Source organism: Polypterus senegalus, chromosome 4 (assembly GCF_016835505.1).
Source record: "Polypterus senegalus isolate Bchr_013 chromosome 4, ASM1683550v1, whole genome shotgun sequence".
NCBI classification, from domain to species: Eukaryota; Metazoa; Chordata; class Cladistia; order Polypteriformes; family Polypteridae; genus Polypterus; species Polypterus senegalus.
This window is the reverse complement of record NC_053157.1, coordinates 72,436,077-72,456,264: the sequence shown is the minus strand read 5'-3', so window position 1 is coordinate 72,456,264 and position 20,188 is coordinate 72,436,077. Positions and strand designations below refer to the sequence as shown.

At 37.5% G+C, this 20,188-nt stretch overlaps 1 protein-coding gene across 1 annotated transcript in view; it reads right to left on the bottom strand.

Moving 5' to 3' along the window:
• nop14 (NOP14 nucleolar protein homolog (yeast)) overlaps positions 1-20,188 on the bottom strand; it is a 72,225-nt gene that overhangs the window by 21,272 nt on the left and 30,765 nt on the right. Inside the window, exons 10-14 of the mRNA XM_039750869.1 lie at positions 17,542-17,672; positions 17,362-17,447; positions 14,941-15,076; positions 11,403-11,504; positions 5,181-5,334 (exon numbers count right to left, since the gene is read on the bottom strand). Coding sequence (XP_039606803.1) covers positions 5,181-5,334; positions 11,403-11,504; positions 14,941-15,076; positions 17,362-17,447; positions 17,542-17,672 — 609 coding nt within the window. The remainder of the gene's footprint in view (positions 1-5,180; positions 5,335-11,402; positions 11,505-14,940; positions 15,077-17,361; positions 17,448-17,541; positions 17,673-20,188) is intronic.

Genomic DNA, 20,188 nt, shown 5'->3' with positions numbered 1-20,188 from the left:
ATCATATATTTCAAAGTTGTTTTTTGTAATCCTATAGCTGTCAAGAAATGCTAAGGGGTCTGTGCTGGCCTTTAACCATTTGTTACAAGACAATCTGAGCTCCCTTATTTATTTCTAAGGAATGGACATTTTTATTCGCTGAATGTAACCACTAACATTAAGTATGAAAATCAATCTCACATGCCCACTGGATGTGCTTTCAGCAATGGACAGGTGTCAGCATGGGCACCCTGATCGGTTGGTGGCTATGTGTGTTTTGACACCTTTCTCTCATTGCCAGGATTGTTTTTCAGCAATATGATCTACTGTAGTTCTTCTGTGAGAATGCATTAGACAAGCTAGCCTATGAAAAAGTAGTTTGGTGCGACTCAAACCACTTACACCTTAACACCAGCAAGACCAAGGAACTGGTGGTGGATTTTAGGAGGCCCAGGCCCCTCATGGACCCTGTGATCATCAGAGGTGACTGTGTGCAGAGGGTGCAGACCTATAAATACCTGGGAGTGCAGCTAGAAGACAAATTGGACTGGACTGCAAATACTAATGCTCTGTGTAAGAAAGGTCAGAGCCGACTATACTTTCTTAGAAGGTTGGCGTCCTTCAACATCTGCAATAAGATGCTGCAGATGTTCTACCAGACGTTTGTGGCGAGTGCCCTCTTCTATGTGGTAGTGTGCTGGGGAGGCAGCATAAAGACGAAAGACACCTCACGCCTGGACAAACTTGTTAAGAAGGCAAGCTCTATTGTAGGAGTAAAGTTGGACAGTTTAACATCTGTGGCAGAGCGACGGGCATTAAGCAAACTCCTGCCAATCATGAAGAATCCACTGCATCCACTGAACAGTGTCATCTCCAGGCAGAGGAGTAGCTTCAGTGACAGACTTTTGTCACTGTCTTGCTCCACTGACAGACTGAGGAGATCGTTCCTCCCCCACACTATGTGACTCTTCAATTCCACCCGGGGGAGTAAATGCTAACATTACTCAAAGTTATTGTCTGCTTTTACATGCATTTTTATTACTATTTAATATTGTTTTTTGTATCAGTATACTGCTGCTGGATTATGTGAATTTCCCCTTGGGATTAATAAAGTATCTATCTATCTAATATACCATTAAAAAAATATGGAATTCATATTTTATGTTTATATTTGGACTGAAGCATGATACTGAATCAAACATATTTTTTTCAATGTCATAGAAATAGACATACAAAAATATGGATCAACATACTTTTAACTATTATCAGCATTGCTTGAAGTGTAAAAAAAGAAGTGCTGATTCTCTGGTTTTGTTGGCTCCTTGGTACCCATCCCAATATATTGTAAATTTTACATGATTTCTTTATTAGCTCTTGGGTACCGCTGAAATTTTTGCTATGATTAGAGCTGATGATAATAGATGATAATATTAGATCGGAGAGCTATGGTTAGAGCAGGATATGCTAGTATGTTAATATTTACTTCTGGTAAGCTGCAGTGAAAAACTGAATAAAGCCAGTACATGTACCACTGCACACAACAGCCCACTTCAAGACATAATCTTCAGTATAAAGTAGACGACTCAGTGTCAGTAATTAAGAAATCACTTAGCCACAGGTTCAGAAAGTGTGCATTGAAAGGTCGTAGAAATTTCTTCAGTGCTTTATTACTTCAGAGTGTCCTGGAGATCTTAGAGGGTGACCCCTGGCTCTGATATATGATCTCTTAAAATATGAATTATACAGAGCTTGATCTCTACTGTGAAGACTGCACTGCAATTACTGTAATTAGACATATTTTTCACAAATACTGTCCAAGGTGAAAGAAAACACAAACTTTCTATGTTATAACATTTCAGCAATCACCTGGGATTAAATGACAAGTTCCAGGCTGTCCAGTGAAGCATTATACTATATGATCAAGGTGTCTTATTTTTATAGCGAATAAGATGTATACTTTTGTATTACATAAATGAGATATGCAAATATGGTATGTGACCTGAGTGGGCATAAATAAGACTCTGTACTTCTGCTCATGGAAGCATGTGTCCTGCTATCTTGTTAGCTGCAAGAACATCCCTTTCCGTGAAAAGAAATAAAGATGGCCAACAAACTTCCCCCTGCCTCGTTTTTTAGAGTGATTACTTACTGTAAACTGATAAAAATTCTACAACACAAGCCTAGGATTATGCATTTTATAATCTTTTTGTCTGTTCGAATAATTTGGTTATTAGCAAACTCTGGGCACATAAATGAATGAAAACTCTTCTCTTATTGACTGGGAAATGAGTTATAGTGGGTGAAATTATGACTTAAGATATGATTCTACAAACGTATAGAGTACCTCTTGCATTACTTTGCATATTGGGATTTCAGAGCCTTCTCATACACCCAAAGTGAGTAAAGTTAAAACAGATTTTGAGCTCTAACCTGGCAATATGCCAAACACAATTTTTTGGTCTATTTTGAATCCTAAAATTCTCAGCTTATCCGCAAGTAAAACCGAATATAATTTTTTGGATCTCTTTTGAATCCTAACATTCCCAGCTTATCCACAAGTGTATATGGTAATCACACTTTCTTTTCAGGAATGTAAATGTGAAAATCTATGTATATAATTCACTAAGGCAAGACACCCATGGAAACCATGCCAGAAGGGGCGCGGATTCACTAAGCCGCCGACAACTAAGACGCCCATGGCGCATGCAGGAACTCCCACCAACTTTAAGACCATTGGATACGACAACAACTTGCAGAACCACTCCCACCAACTCGGACGCGACGACACAGGAAAAATGGCGTCTTTTATGTTCGTCTGTCATAGAGTCCACATGCAGCTCTGAGTCACGTTGACTGTTCATAGAGGCATGTTTCTCGCGGAAGTGAATCGCCATATGCAGCGTGTAAAACAGTTTGCGAGGGGTACCCCATGGCATCCTTAAAACAATCCTTTAAAACTGAGGTTAAAACACAATGAAGGAAGCAGTCTTTAAAAACCAATAAGCCCTGTGCCTCTGTTTCATTACCGTCTCACCTGCTTCACCAATGCAGGCCCTGCAACAGTCAAGACGCTCTCTCAGCAGCTGACCTTCTCTGTGCCTGACCGGTTCACACAGAGGCACCACACAACACAGCAGGACTATCTAAGAGGAGGCATGTTTGTCGCGGATGTGAATCGTTGTATACAGCATGTAAAACAGTTTCCGGGGGGTTTTCCATGGTCTTAGACTTGGTGGCCGGGTCTCTGTCAGTTGCTCTTGCGACCGGGCACATGACTAGGCAGTGTGTATGCTTCGAGTGCGAGGGTGGACGCAACAGGACCATCTAAGAAAAATCATGTCGCGGCTGTGAATCGCTGTATGCACTGTGCAAAATAGTTTGTTTGTCGCAGATGTGAATTGCTGTATGTGGCGTGTAGAGCAGTTTGCGATGGGTATCCCATGGGCTTACAGTTGGTGGGCGAGTCTCTGTTAGTTGCTCTTGCGAGCGGGCACATGACCAGGCGGTGTGTGTGCTTCAAGAGCGTTGGTGGACGCGACAGCACCATCTAAGAAGATTCATATTTGTCACGAATATGAATCACTGTATGCAGCGTGTAAAACGCTGTATTGTATGTTGCCCTCTCCAGAGTTGCATCTTTTTATTCACCTACAGTCGTATACATAATGAAGTAACCATTCTTTTAAAACTGAGTTTTCGGTTACGACGCACGACCGCGTGCACCATAGCAAACTGTTTTACACACTACATACAGCAACTTGCATCCGTGACAAACATGCGTCTTCTTAGATGCTCCTGCACTTTGTACACACCGCCCTCCCACCTCGCTACCACCGTGGTCGGGTGTCTTGGTTGATTATATATAGAAAGGCAGCCAAAACCGCACAGAGCAATGAAAAGTCTACGTGAGTCACAGCTGCATCTGGACTGTGCTAAGACGACAACGACTCGAGTGACGAGTTCGAGGTGGGCACATGAGCAGGCAGTGCATAGTGGACGAGAAATCAGCAGACTAGCATGACGGAAAGGCAGCGGAGTGGACGTCCTTCTCCTCTCCTCCTGTTCCACCCTCTGCGCCTGAGCGCCGCACAGACGATTGTGTGTTGGTTCGTTCCGTGCATTGTTACAATGTTGCTTTTCTTGCTGATTTATTCCATTTCCGATTTTTCAAATGTTAATTTTCTCCATGTGCTTAAAAATCAAAAAACCGGCCTGATTATGCGGCGTATGGTACGCCGCGGGTTGGCTAGTATTTTAATGGTTTATAAAAAAAATTACACAGTATTACCAATATGTATGCCACAGAATTCTTTGTTGTTTAGCATATATGTCATTTCACTCAGTTTTGTTGAACTTGCATGTAAAGAAATTTTAAAGTGTAACTGACCACGTCTTATCAATTTAACATGATGTAATTTTAATGCACTAGTTTTGAGTGACAAAACATCCATCCATTATCCAACCTGCTATATCCTAACACAGGGTCACGGGGATCTGCTGGAGCCAATCCCAGCCAACACAGGGCGCAATGCAGGAAACAAAACCCAGGATGGGCGCCAGCCCACCGCAGGGCACACACACACACACACACACACACCAAGCCCACACAAGGGACAATTTAGAATTGCCAATGCACCTAACCTGCATGTCTTTGGACTATGGAAGGAAACCCACGCAGACATGGGGAAAACATGCAAACTCCACGCAGGGAGGATCCGGGAAGCAAACTCGGGTCTCCTAACTGCAAGGCAGCAGCGCTACCCACTGCGCCACTGCGCTACCAAGTGACAAAACAATTCCATATTAATTTGGCATATATTACCAATAAAAAAAATAAAATAAATTGTCATACCATTCACTATGTTCACCTTAGTATGTATGTATTTAAAAGTACAGATTCTAAAATTCCAAGACCTTAAGTGGCATAAAACAATATTGGAAGGTAAAAGACAGAGTAAGAATTTTACATTGAATCTGCTCTCATTAACCAATGCATATGCTGCAAATAAAAACATCTGATGCCACATTTCAATGTTGTAATATTTTCCAGTTAGCCTGTGATCCGTCTGTTAACATATAAAAAAACACAGGTCTCTAGGCAAGATACTATATCTCAGACAAAGCGGGCAACAACTTAATTGTGACAGACAAAAATGTTTACAAACCATTTACACCATTTTTTTCTTGCAAACAACACCTACCTAGGTTGTGTTTTTCAGGAACTGACAGATGAAGAATTCCAAGAAGATAACTGATAAGCTCCGGTACAAATTTCTGGGATAATGATACATACTCAATGAATAAACAGCATAGAAGTAATCCTTTTGCTACGTCTTGTAATGATGTTATTGGACACTACAGAGAAAAACACAGAACATAAGAATAAAAAGATAACCTGCTACACTAAAAAAAATGACAAGCTTAGTAAGTGTAAACCTACTATGTTAACGTGACACTGATATTATGAACAAAAAGGACTGTACATACAGTACATAATAGCACAAATAGCCATTCCAGCAACCTAAACTGCTGAGGCAGAGAGGCGACACTCTTAGAAATCTCTGTGTTCTATTTCAGCAAGACATGAAGGGATTTTATGAAAAAGGACCAGGAAAGAGAGACCTGGTCAAAATATGAAGCTGGGTTCAAAATACCAAAGAATCTAGCTGATCTTTCGCCAATCCTTAATCACTAACCAAAAATCAAAGTTCAAAAGCTGGAAGCAAAGGATCAATAAGCCAGTAAGAACAGAAACAGAAGCAATAACTAAGTGACTTTTTACGTAGCGAATAAAATACACTTGTATACTATGACATCAGCTGTATCAATCTCTCAGAAGCTAGCTGGAGAATCACCAGAACAACCAGAATCACCAAGCTCAACATATGGCTTATGCAAAAACAAAATGGCTTAGTGTAATAATGAAAATAAAATTTTTAATCAAAGTGATATGAATATAAATATCTCAGAAATTAATTGTACAGGGTAAAGAATATAGATAAGATACAGTATATGAAAAATCTATAATGTCTCTAAAGACTCTAAAAAAGGAACAATTAACAAAAAACTTAAATCTTTACACACAAGTGGGACTTAACCAGCAGCATATAAAGCCAATAAATAAACACTGTCAAAGCAGCAAGACAGGCAGGTGCCAATTTTGCTGAAGAGGGTTAGAATCTCCTGCTTGTAACTTCCATCATTGTAACATCCTGCCTAACAGCCATTCTGTCTTATGCGTAACTTATGCGATAGCTCAGCAAAGCCAGCATGTCAGCTGGTGCTGACTTTTTAGTGAAATTGTTATGCCTTTTTAACTATATGAGGTACTATATAATTTTTAAAAGCAAAAGAATATTTAAGCATAAGGTTGTCATACGGTCATGGGAAAAAGGTAAGTACACCCTCTTTAAATTAATTTACTTTACGATTCAGGGTCTAAATCACCTTCACTTAGAAAGCAATTAGCAGAGGTGGTTTGGACATCTGATTAGGACGATTCCTGGACACCTCCATGGGGAGGTATTTCAGGAATGTTCAACTTGGAGAAGACTTCGAGGGAGACCCAGGACACTCTAGAGAGATTATATCTCTTGGTTGGCCTGGCAAAACCCCAGTGGCAGGAAAAAGGGACATCTGGAGATTTTTGCACATACTGTTGGAATGTGACACAGACCTGGATAAGTGGTAGAAAATGGAAGGAAGGATGGATAAATGGGTCTAAATCATAATTATGTTGTCATCACCAGCTTCAATAAACAGATAAATCTAACCTTAGGTGACAAATACAAAATAACAGGTTTAAACATTTTTTCCAAAAAGTAAGCAAATATTCAGAAAACATGGGGTGGTTGGGGGATTAAGTACAGCCTATAATTTGATTATATGTAAATCCACCTTCAGCACTAATAACTTGAAGTAAACATTTTCTGTAGGAGTTGTCTCTTACTATCATTTTACACAAATTTTGGCACACTTTTAACATAAGTTCATTAATGTTTAAGGGTTAATCCAAGTATGCACAGATCTCTTAAGATTCCGGCAGTGTCCCAAAGTGATTGAAGCCATGACTTTGACTTGGCCATTCCAACACTTTGATATAATGTAATTATTTTAAGCCTTTCAGATGTTATTTTGCTGGTATACTTAGGATCATTGTTCTATTGTTTGATCCCAGTTAAATCAGTTGGACAGGTGGCCTCACATTTATCTTAACAATACTTTGGTATAAAAGTGGAATCTACAGTCATCTTGATGACTGCAAGTTTCTAAAGTCCTATGGATAACAAACAAACCCAAATTTATACCACTCTATCATCAACTTTGACAGTTAATATGAGATGAAAGTTGTAATACATTGTGTGTGGTTTTCACCTAACATGTCACCACGCATGATGAACAAACATCTCAACCTTTACCTTATCATTCCTAAGGATACTGTACCAGGAATTGTGTGTTTTTGTTCAGATCCAATTTGGTTAACCTATGCCATGCAAGGAGTGTGCAATACGCAACGTCTACAATAATATCTTAATTGATGTTTTAATGAAGCTGAAATTATTGAGTATGCCACTCACTTTGCAAAAAACAATGAAAAACACACCTTGAGAGTCCATGCATTCACTGTCTTATGTAACCTAACAAGATAGATTACTGCGTTTGCACGGCCAGCACACTACAAGCTAAACTAGTGTAGCTGCCTAAAAATGAGTAAGCACCAGAGGATAAAACAACCTCGCAATCTACTCCGTTTGATTTAATTGGAAGACTTGAATCATCGTCACTTGCGTGGTGGTGGTTTGGCTTTGAAATGACTGATGTTGCTTAAAAGACAACAATCTGCAAAGTACAGATCCCTGTACGTGTCAGGCAAAAATATAAAAAAATCTGCTCGAATTTATACAATTCATTCAAATGTATTATTTTTATTTCCTTAAGAAGCATATGCCCAATAGGCACATTTTATTTTGTAAGCTGACTTGGTTGGGGGTCTTTGATTCCAAGGCACATTTTTTTTCTTTCCTTATTTAACACTCACACAGATCCTTGCTCCTCTCCATCCCGCCCCTATGTCTGCAGAAATTGGAACAGGTGGTGACACAAAGGAGGGAGCAAAAAAGATTGTCTTTTAGCAGCCATTTAAAAAAAAAAAAACAGAACTTCAGAGAAGGCGAGTTTCTGCACACTGCAGCTAAAAAAAGAGATCATGAGCTATTTAATAATACCTAAGGTGAACAGTGATCTAACTCCACTTGAGTTGTGGAAAACACGAAGTACATTTCCCCAAATTGGGGAAACTTGCAAAAAAGTACTTACTTTGTAAGAAGGCTTTCAGCACATTTCATGAGGAAATGTTATAACATATCAGCAAGCTACTTTGAAGCCAGATGCCGTGGACAGACTGGCGTTCCTGTCACACAACTTGAAGTTTCCTAAATTGAATTTTACAATTGTTTTATTTTTTTTTTTGATAGGTTTGTGCAATAGAGGATATAAACTGAAGTTAGTAATTTGTTCAGAAATGTTATAGGTTTGTTTATTTGTATCTTTGTGCAATATATGACAGAACATGTTTACAAATGCTGTAGTTTTTTTCAATATACAGTGGTGTGAAAAACTATTTGCCCCCTTCCTGATTTCTTATTCTTTTGCATGTTTGTCACACAAAATGTTTCTGATCATCAAACACATTTAACCATTAGTCAAATATAACACAAGTAAACACAAAATGCAGTTTTTAAATGATGGTTTTTATTATTTAGGGAGAAAAAAAAAATCCAAACCTACATGGCCCTGTGTGAAAAAAGTGGAAAGTACCTCAGTATACGTCTGCTTTGGAATAAGTCCTGTTTGGAAGCGAAAACTTTTGCTTGGTATACGATGTTTGTTTGGAATACGACTTGCGTGCTAGGACACTGCACGCTACCCTTGTTTATCTCTCTCGAGACAAAGCCACGACTGCCCACGAGCGTCAGTACGCCAGTTGCTAGCATTCAGTGAACAATCCGCGTGCTACCCTTGTTTACCTCTCTCGAGACAAAGCCACGACTGCCAGTACACCAGTTTGCTAGCATTCAGTGAACAACCTGCGCTATAACTCTATGTGAATTTTCACGGAAATTTGAATGGATTGTTGAAAAGTATGAAGGTGGCATGCGTATCTGGGACATGGCTGCTGCATACTGTATGCCGAGAACAACGGTATCTACGATTGTGAAAAACAAAGATGTTATTAAAAAGTACTGTAAAGTGAGGTAATTTCATCTAATTGCTTTTGTATTATGTATTTTAGTATTAAGCAGTGTTTAAATTATTTTATACAACCCCATCAATGTATAATATGCCAATAACAATAGGATTTTTTTTTTCATGGGAACTGATTAATCATTTTCCCTTTATTTCTTATGAGAAAAATTTGTTTGGTATATGTCCTGTTTGGTATAATTTAAAGTATCTGGAACGGATTAAGGATGTATACCGTGGTACCACTGTATATGTTTTGCCAGTATCGCTCTAAACAAACAGGCAGTTTTTTGAAATAAAAAAATCGCCGCATTCGCGGTTTAAGGATGGGGTGTGGTAGTGTGGCTGAGGTGGTTCCCGGGCGTTGGTGTTTCCACACTGAAGTGCACAGGTATGGGATCGCCCGTATCTGTAATTGATGCCGGGAGCTGTTAATCGATACACCTATGCCATGTCCCCATTATAAATACGAGGAGCGCGAGTACGGATAGGGAGAAAAAAGAAAAACAAGAACGGAGGTTACTGGAAAGAAGAAGAAGGCAGGAAGAAAAATAAAAACGGTGAATGAGTGAGCGAGCGAGCAAGAGTAGGCTCACTGGAATGTAGGCAGCTGAGAGGAGAGCCGCTCAGCAGAACTGAATGGCCGACACTCAGTGGGGGCAGCAAGAAGCAGTCACTCCAGCTGAGCAATCTCAGGAGCTGGAGTGTCACAGAAGGTGGTTGGATTTCCACGGGAGTCAGGGAGGCTTGGGAGAGTGATCCCCAGAGTGAGAATCCTGGTCGCTGGGGAACCCGATTCTCCTTCCGGCGGGAGCTTAACACAACCAGTGAACGGACCAGGTGAAGGCCAGCTGCAGGTAGGGCAACTCCTCTGTTGCAAAGCCCATTGGGATAAGCAGGGGAGCCGCCTGTTAAATGAAGGCGGCACCAGGTGTTTAAAAAGGAACTGTTTCCAGCCTGTTATTTTTAACTTTGTTTTAAAAGATTTATTTATTTTGGATTTTTAACCTCCACTTTCATTTTTATGGATTATTTACAGTATTTATTGAAATATGAAGCACTACACTTTGGACACTGTTTAGGTTTTGTTTTTTTTTTGAATAAAAGCACTTGTGCGTCTTTTGCAACCTTCCCTTGCTCAGTTTGTCTTGTCTCCATCAGACCAGTTCATCTGGTTACATTACCGAAGGTGCTGGGTTCAAGGGCAACCAAAACTGGAAGTGGGAGCATGGAGCAGGACCCGCTCTGTTACACACCCCTTCATGAAAACCATACATGCTCAGTGTTTTTTCTAACTGTTCAATCATAAACCTGAACATTTCCAAGCTCACCAAGGTCTGTAGGTCACATGATGTAGTTTTTGGGCTTTTCTTCGTTTCTCAGAGCATTAAACAGTCTGACCTTTGGCTCTATTTGCAGGGACTTCCACTTTTGGAAAGATATGCAACCATCTTGAAAGTCCTATATTTAAAAACAACCTTCCTCCTATAGAATGGTGAATTTCTAATTGCCTTAAACAATCATTGAGAAGCACCAATTGCTTTTCTGAGAATATCGGTGATGTGAACACAACACTGATTGCTCTAAAATACTATTTTTCCCTATTGCTTTCAAAATATTTGCTTACTCTTTGGGGAAAAAAACACCACACTGAAGTCTATTATATTTTATTTGTCACTTGAGGTTAGATTTATCTGTTTATTGAAATTAGTGATGACAACAATTGTGATTTTAAACCTGATGATTGTATATAACCAAAGTTCATTTTCATTTAAATAATGTATTTTGTGACTTAAAACACCGTAATATTTATTCATTATAATTTTAGTAAGAAGTCTGAAATGTCTTTTTGTAAAATAAGGATTAAGACATTATACATTTTTGGTGATACTTCCATTAACTGACATTTTCAGTCCCGTATTACATACAAAATTGAGAAACAAATGTTAGCAGGAATGAAACTCACTTAATCTAAAGGCTGCTTGTAAACATTATTTGGAAAAAAAATATATGGTATATTAATTAGATTTCCATAATATTTAACGAATAATAGCAAATAGCACAAGTTAGACTTGCTAATACTTGTAATTACTCTGAACTAAACTTTCAAAGACTCTTTAACAATAATAAAATCTGATAGGCATAGAAATATGAATAAATGTATAATAAAAAATGCCTACCTTGGTAAGCAACTGGCTCATATACACAAGTACTGGGGTCACTACAGGGTGTCGGAAGTCAGAAGTAGGAAATAACATAGCACTGATTTTCAGATACACCATCTAAAAGGAAAGCCCACAGATAGCAAATTGTAAGACAAAATATAAACCACACTATATCTTAGGACTGTTTAGTAGGGGTAAAACATATTTACTTGAATAACTTAAACTCACAGACAATGGTAAACGATCTAAATATAAAATAAACATTAACCTGCTTTTAAAGATAGTAACCATATACAAGTCAAATCCCGTTAGAGCAAATACCGGACAAACGTTCATACAACGTCATATTTAACAGATTTTGTTTAAATGAGATGTAAACTTCAGGATAAACAAGATTTTTTCAACCAAAAATGACCACCGAAGATATTAATGCGAAGCAAAAAATACTTAATGCTTTGCCTACACAATCGCCGAGTCACAGAAATCCTGCAACTGGCTGTCTCTTTCTTGTTAGACCAAATGAAAAGTGACAGTCTGCTGCAAAATTTCCCCTCTCAGGCAGTCTCTGCAAGAATTTAGGCGTGACATCATACAAATAGCCAAATTCTGAATCAGTGCTCCACCGAGTGTCTGCGTAGGTAGTTGATTTGTGTACAGCTACTGTACTGTTTGAGTCAAAGTTTTCTCTGCAATCAACAAAGAAAGCGAGAAACGGTGTCAGTTTACACTGAAAGAAAAATTAACAATCCTAGGAAAAGTTGATTTTGGAATGAAGAAAAATTATGTTACAAAAGCATTTGGAATCACACCTTCAACGTTACCAACAATTGTGAAAGATCGAAAAAGAAGTAGAAGACAAAGTTAACAATCAGACATTGAGACCTGAACGGAAAAAAATTACAAGCGCATTTGTATTTCTATAAAAAAAAAAAGTTCCATCTAAGTCTTATTTTCATTCTGTATTCATGTCTGAATTTCTAATGTCTCATTTTCAAAATATATTTTTTTTGCAGTTTAAGAAGTGCTGTTTTTTTAAGCAGGTATTATCAAGTTTGGGTCACAGAGTTAGTTGCATGAGAGACAGAAAGGCGAGTCCAAGTTTCCAAGGAACATACAAGCACTTTATTACTGTACTAGGGATGTGCCCCACTGGCTGCCTATGGAGGCCCAACGCCCCCATCGATAGCTTGCTTCTTTCACTATCAGTGCACAATAGAATTTTTTTGTTAAATACAAATAAATAACTAAACTTTTTTACGATATTTCAAACAGCATGGACCTGGGACACGAATTCACAATCTCCTTAATGCAAGACAGCTGTGTTACCATTGCGCCACATGTGTGGCTTGTCAAATACTTACACACAACTGAACCACTATATACATGTGCTCTGCTAAGAATAGTATTTTTTTACATAATAATGTTAAATTGGTTTTACTAATAAACGAGTATCATTGTTGTATTCTCCTAATTAAGATGAAAAAAAAAAAAATATATATATAGATGTATAGCATATAGTGTACAGTTTTGAAGAAACATGAGCACTGCATGAAAATGTTGCACGATTTAGCTAATCTTTTTATATATGTAGATAGAGAAGGCAAGTACAGGCTTAAGACTTCATTCAAAATAGGAGCTGCTATTTCATTACTTAAGCACACATGATAGGGATCGTAACGCAGGCAACTGTCATGTTTTAACCCCTATCTTCACATTAGAACACCACCAGAGGCTCAGAGTCAGCGCTGTAGCAGACCAGTTAAGTGTGAGGAAGAGCAGGTCAATTGTTAAATTTGTTAAATGTTTTAAACACACATTACGCGGTAAAGCCTGATTATGCAGAGGACAAACACTTTGCCCTTGGTTTACTAGATACAGCAGAGAAGCTATGATGCTGTCCTTCAGCCACTGTCGTTAGAGATGGCAAATCACTGGTGACCCCAGTCACAATAGTACACATATGTATTTTCCCCATATTCATTATAACGAAATTTACGTGATAAAGAAATTTCTACTATAAAGAGATATTTTCATGGTCCCAAGAATTTCGTTACAACAGGATCCCACCTGTATATATAACACACACACAAATACATATGCCTTGACGACAGTTAGGAAATGTCTACAAAAATATTTTTCACTCTCTATATTACTTGCATTATTTTACAAATATTCTATATATCTGTTACATACAGTGTTCTTTTGGTCTGATTGGTGTTGTTATAAACAAGTGTTCAAGATAAAGTTACACTATGCAGTATTATTAAAGCAGAATAATTTCAGTCAAGTGTACATCTGTGGAACAGCTGTATGCAGATGTGATAAAAATGTTGATAATTAAGTTCCTAATAATCCTGCTAATCCCTTCCACTATACATTTTTTGCAGTCAGACAACTGATAAAACTCAAATGCAGCAAAAAGATCTTTGCACTTTCAATAATTCTTCTATTCAATGCTTGAATGATTTAGAAAAAGAAATGGAAAGGGTTAATTAGAACTAATTAAATTTGCATTTCTGATGATGTAGATGGGTGGATTTGGTGTGATGTAATGCATAAGTAGTATCAAAGAAAAAATAATAGTTCACATGAATTGCAGTGAACCTATCAAATTTTCCTTTGCAACTACAAAAATATGTAGCAATTGCCACCTGTACTATTGTTGCGTAGTCGTTTTGCATCTCTTTAGGGTGTACATCAGGAAATGGGTTGCTGAGGGTTCCCCAAAAAATGGGGAACTACACCTTTAAGGGGAAGACACAGAGCAGACGGTTGGGGCTGAAGATGAGAGAGAGAGAGAGAGAGAGAGAGAGAGAGAGAGAGAGAGAGAGAGAGAGAGCAGTGAAACAAGGAGAATCAGTGAGATAGCGCCAAAAAATCCACCTGTGTAACCCCTGCTAGAAGAAGGTTTTATTTTACTTGGGAGGGGTACAAAGGAGACGCATCTCTGAAGATGAAGTTTTTTTTGTAGCATTACTGGAGCAATTGATCTTTGAGACCGGTAGGACAGAATGTTTGGTTATTGGCTTCCTGTATTTCACCATACTCATGAACTGTAATGACAATGATCCAAATTGGGGAAACTGGGGAAACTCAGGCGAGAACATCTAGCACCCTAATCTGTAAAAGTCTGCCTTTGATTCTTGTTGTGTACTTTTTTGGAGAATTACTTAAACTGTCTTGTTTGTTAATATGTAAATATACTTTTTATTTTTTTTTTCCTTTCATCGCTTTAATGCTTGTTCTTATGCCGATCTGCAGTGTGTGGGTCATAAATAAGTAGGTTGGTCAAGTTACAAATTAATGGAAGAATTTATCAATACTATTTTTATATCTTTTTTGGGAAATTATAAATGCACATGATTATTTAATTACATTTCTAAAGTGTGTGTGTCCTCCTATTAACTGTTGACCAACACAAAGTAGGTAGGCATCTGACTTGCACTTGCTGCTATTACTACAATTGAATTAAATACTGATTATATTATGAGCATGAAGAAAAGAAACAAAGGATTTCTGAATTATAAACTACAAAAAAAAAAATACAACTTACTACAGGAAGCCCTGGTAATGGTGCTTTGCCTTTAACTTCTACTACCTCCTCAATGTCATGAGCAGAGTCTCTAAATATCGACTGAACACATTTACAAGCTGCTTCTGGGAAAAGTTGGCATAGATCATATAGGTGACTAAAAAAAAAAAAAATTATTTACATATATTCATGTACATATCAACAGAAACACAAAATGTTACCAGTGTAAAACAAGATTTTTGTGTAACAGTGCAATATATATATATATATATATATATATATATATATATATATATATATATATGTACATTCCTGTACATCATCTTGCACATACAGTATGAAGTACAGTGCATCTGGAAACTATTCACAGCGCATCACTTTTTCCACATTTTGTTATGTTACAGCCTTATTCCAAAATGGATTAAATTCATTTTTTTTCCTCAGAATTCTACACACAACACCCCATAATGACATTGTGGAAAAAGTTTAGTAATTGCTGCCAAAGGTGCATTGACAAAGTATTGAGCACAGGCTGTGAATACTTATGTACATGTGATCTCAGTTTTTTATTTGCAAAAAACCTCAAGCAAAATTTTTTCACGTTGACATTATGGGGTGTTGTGTGAAGAATTCAAATTCATTTTGGAATAAGCTTGTAACATAACAAAATGTGGAAAAAGTGATGTGCTGTGTATACTTTCCGGATGCACTGTATATACAGTGCATATATATATATATATATATATATATATATATATATATATATATATATATATATATATATATATATATATATATATATATAAACACAAAATGCAGTTTTTAAATGATGGTTTTTATTATTTAGGGAGAAAAAAAATCCAAACCTACATGGCTCTGTGTGAAAAAGTAATTGCCCCCTTGTTAAAAAATAACATAACTGTGGTGTATTGTACCTGAGTTCAATTTCCGTAGCCACCCCCAGGCCTGATTACTACCACACCTGTTTCAATCAAGAAATCACTTAAATAGGAGCTGCCGGACACAGAGAAGTAGACCAAAAGCACCTCAAAAGCTAGACATCATGCCAAGATCCAAAGAAATTCAGGAACAAATGAGAACAGAAGTAATTGAGATCTATCAGTCTGGTAAAGGTTATAAAGCCATTTCTAAAGCTTTGGGACTCCAGCAAACCACAGTGAGAGCCATTATTCACAAATGGCAAAAACATGGAACAGTGGTGAACCTTCCCAGGAGTGGCCAGCTGAGCAAAATTACCCCAAGAGCGCAGAGACGACTCATCCGAGAGGTCACAAAAGACCCCAGGACGACGTCTAAAGAACTGCAGGCCTCACTTGCCTCAATTAAGGTCAGTGTTCACGACTCCACCATAAGAAAGAGACTGGGCAAAAACGGCCTGCATGGCAAATTTCCAAGACGCAAACCACTGTTAAGCAAAAGAACATTAGGGCTCGTCTCAATTTTGCTAAGAAACATCTCAATGATTGCCAAGACTTTTGGGAAAATACCTTGTGGGCTGACGAGACAAAAGTTGAACTTTTTGGAAGGCAAATGTCCCGTTACATCTGGCGTAAAAGGAACACAGCATTTCAGAAAAGAACATCATACCAACAGTAAAATATGGTGGTGGTAGTGTGATGGTCTGGGGTTGTTTTGCTGCTTCAGGACCTGGAAGGCTTGCTGTGATAGATGGAACCATGAATTCTACTGTCTACCAAAAAATCCTGAAGGAGAATGTCCGGCCATCTGTTCGTCAACTCAAGCTGAAGCGATCTTGGGTGCTGCAACAGGACAATAACCCAAAACACACCAGCAAATCCACCTCCGAATGGCTGAAGAAAAGCAAAATGAAGACTTTGGAGTGGCCTAGTCAAAGTCCTGACCTGAATCCAATTGAGATGCTATGGCATGACCTTAAAAAGGCGGTTCATGCTAGAAAACCCTCAAATAAAGCTGAATTACAACAATTCTGCAAAGATGAGTGGGCCAAAATTCCTCCAGAGCGCTGTAAAAGACTCATTGCAAGTTATCGCAAACGCTTGATTGCAGTTATTGCTGCTAAGGGTGGCCCAACCAGTTATTAGGTTCAGGGGGCAATTACTTTTTCACACAGGGCCATGTAGGTTTGGATTTTTTTTTCTCCCTAAATAATAAAAAACATCATTTAAAAACTGCATTTTGTGTTTACTTGTGTTATATTTGACTAATGGTTAAATGTGTTTGATGATCAGAAACATTTTGTGTGACAAACATGCAAAAGAATAAGAAATCAGGAAGGGGGCAAATAGTTCTTCACACCACTGTACATAAATACATACACAGATACATACACACACACATACATACATACATACGACAGAGATCACTGAACACTTATGAGGCATGCTTTTGCACAACATTATTACTATTATTAATAGAATCACAAGAAAAATCTACACTCACGGAACAAGCAAATTGATTGTGCCAAAATCTGGTTGTTCCCTTATTGCCAGGTCTCCGACATACTCAAAAAGAAAACCAAATAACTTCTGTAACATAAAACAAACATAAAATGGGTTTCAACACTTAATCATATAAATTGTATAAAATATTTGATCACAAATCACTCAAAAACAAACTTACCTCAAGTTTTGTTTTATTTCCTACTGCAAGGCTTGGATGGTTGCATTTTTTAATTCTCTGTATTATGAGGGACTGTTTTTCTGAGGAATATCGCAAAAGTAAAGATTTCAAGTCACTGTAGCTTTCAGGAGCTGTAACATAAATAAATATATTTTACTAGTACATATATATTCTTAATTAAAATCAAAGATCTTGGCTATAAATACTTGTCAAAAGGGTATGGATTATTCACAGGTCTCCACATGTTTCTTGGGATTTCTTCTAATATAACTTGCATTAACCTCAATATCTCTGGCAAACAAACCATTAGTGCCTGAAGAACACAGCCTTATTTACAACTATGCTATGCACGCAATAACTGTATTCCTCAAACAGCAAATCCCTTGTTTATTTTGTAAAAGTGTGTTTTGCTCCTCGACAAAAATAAAAAAACTGCATGTCATGTTAGTCCACAAACCATCTGGATGATATTCTTGTAAAAGAAAAAATTACAATATAAGAATGACTTGTCAATGAATATACTAACTAGAAAATAAAATAAAAATTTCAAAATGATCTTCTTTTAATTAACCAACTTGATAGGAACAAACACTATATTTGAACCATTTACTAGAACATTCCCACTTAAAAATAATTATCAATTTATCTAATATACTGTATAAAGCTGAATGTCAATTTGTGTGTCTGTCTGCCGTTTAAATGCATACCTTTTAAGACTATGTCTGCCAAACTTTAAACAGTTTCCCAGTTTATAATGGGGAAGACCACTGGTGATGTTACATTTAAAAACGGTTTTGCTTGGGGAACTTAGTGTCCCGATAGTAATTTTATAAACAGCTGATGAAAAACAATCAAATTTAGCAACTCTGTATAATTTACATCCTAAGAAGTAAAAGAAAAGTGGAATAAAAGTAAAATTTAATTCATTGTATACTTAAAAATAAAAAGCCAAGGAAATTAATAATACTGCAGGAGCATGACACCTGGACTGGACAACATATGGCATAATCACCAGAAGCAATTTAAATTTGCTGTACAACCTAGATGTATTTCTCTAAGCTACAGGAAGAAGTCAATTTATTAATGCATTTTCACAAACTGCAGAGGGTGCAGACCTATAAATATCTGGGAGTGCAGCTGGATGACAAATTGGACTGGACTGCCAATACTGATGCTCTATGTAAGAAAGCTCAGAGCAGACTTTACTTTCTGAGAAGGTTGGCATCCTACCAGACGGCTGTGGTGAGTGCCCTCTTCTATGCGGTGGTGTGCTGAGGTGGCAGCATAAAGATGAAAGACGCCTCACGCCTGGACAAACTTGTTAAGAAGGCCGGCTCCATTGTAGGATTAAAGTTGGACAGTTTAACATCTGTGGCAGAGCGACGGGCACTAAGCAAACTCCTGTCAATCATGAAGAATCCATTGCATCCACTTAACAGGATCATCTCCAGGCAGAGGAGTAGCTTCAGTGACAGACTTTTGTCACTGTCCTGTTCCACTGACAGACTGAGGAGATCGTTCCTCCCCCACACTATGCGACTCTTCAATTCCACCCGGGGGAGTAAATGCGAACATTAATTTTATTTTAATTCTTTTCATTTTTATTACTATTTAATTTAATGTTGTTTCTTTGTATCAGTATACTGCTGCTGGATTATGTGAATTTCCCCTTGGGATTAATAAAGTATCTATCTATCTATCTATCAATCAAACTCATTAGACAAACATACACCAATAAAAATATACCATTCTACTCAATATCTGAATGAATCCCAAATACTGTGATGAGAATATGATATATAAAATTATAATGCAAAACACATAAATCTTGCTTTGTAAACTTAAATTTGCTTTAACATTTAGTTTTAACTTCTGTTTCTTCTTAAGTTTTGCAGTTATTTCTATTTTAGCTTTTATTTTGGCAGTTACTACTGTACTTTAGATTTATTGACAAAACAAAGCAATAAAATAAATATTTTATGATAAATTATACTCAATTTCAAAGCATACCAAAACAATTAAATGAGTATAATTTTTGCATGACATATAGGTGCCGGTCATAAAATTAGAATATCTTGACAAAGTTGATTTATTTCAGTAATTCTATTCAAAAAGTGAAACTTGTATATTAGATTCATTCATTACACACAGACTGATGTATTTCAAATGTTTATTTCTTTTAATTTTGATGATTATAACTGACAACTAATGAAAGTCCCAAATTCAGTATCTCGGAAAATTAGAATATCAATTAAGACCAATGCAAAAAAAGGATTTTTAGAAATGTTGGCCAACTGAAAGGTATGAACATGAAAAGTATGAGCATGTACAGCACTCAATATTTAGTTGGGGCTCCTTTGGCCTGGATTACTGCAGCAATGTGGCGTGGCATGGAGTCGATCAGTCTGTGGCACTGCTCAGGTGTTATGAGAGCCCATGTTGCTCTGATAGTGGCCTTCAGCTCTTCTGAATTGTTGGGTCTGGCGTATTGCATCTTCCTCTTCACAATACCCCATAGATTTTCTATGGGGTTAAGGTCAGGCGAGTTTGCTGGCCAATCAAGAACAGGGATACCATGGTCCTTAAACCAGGTACTGGTAGTTTTGGCACTTTGTGCAGGTGCCAGGTCCTGTTGGAAAATGAAATC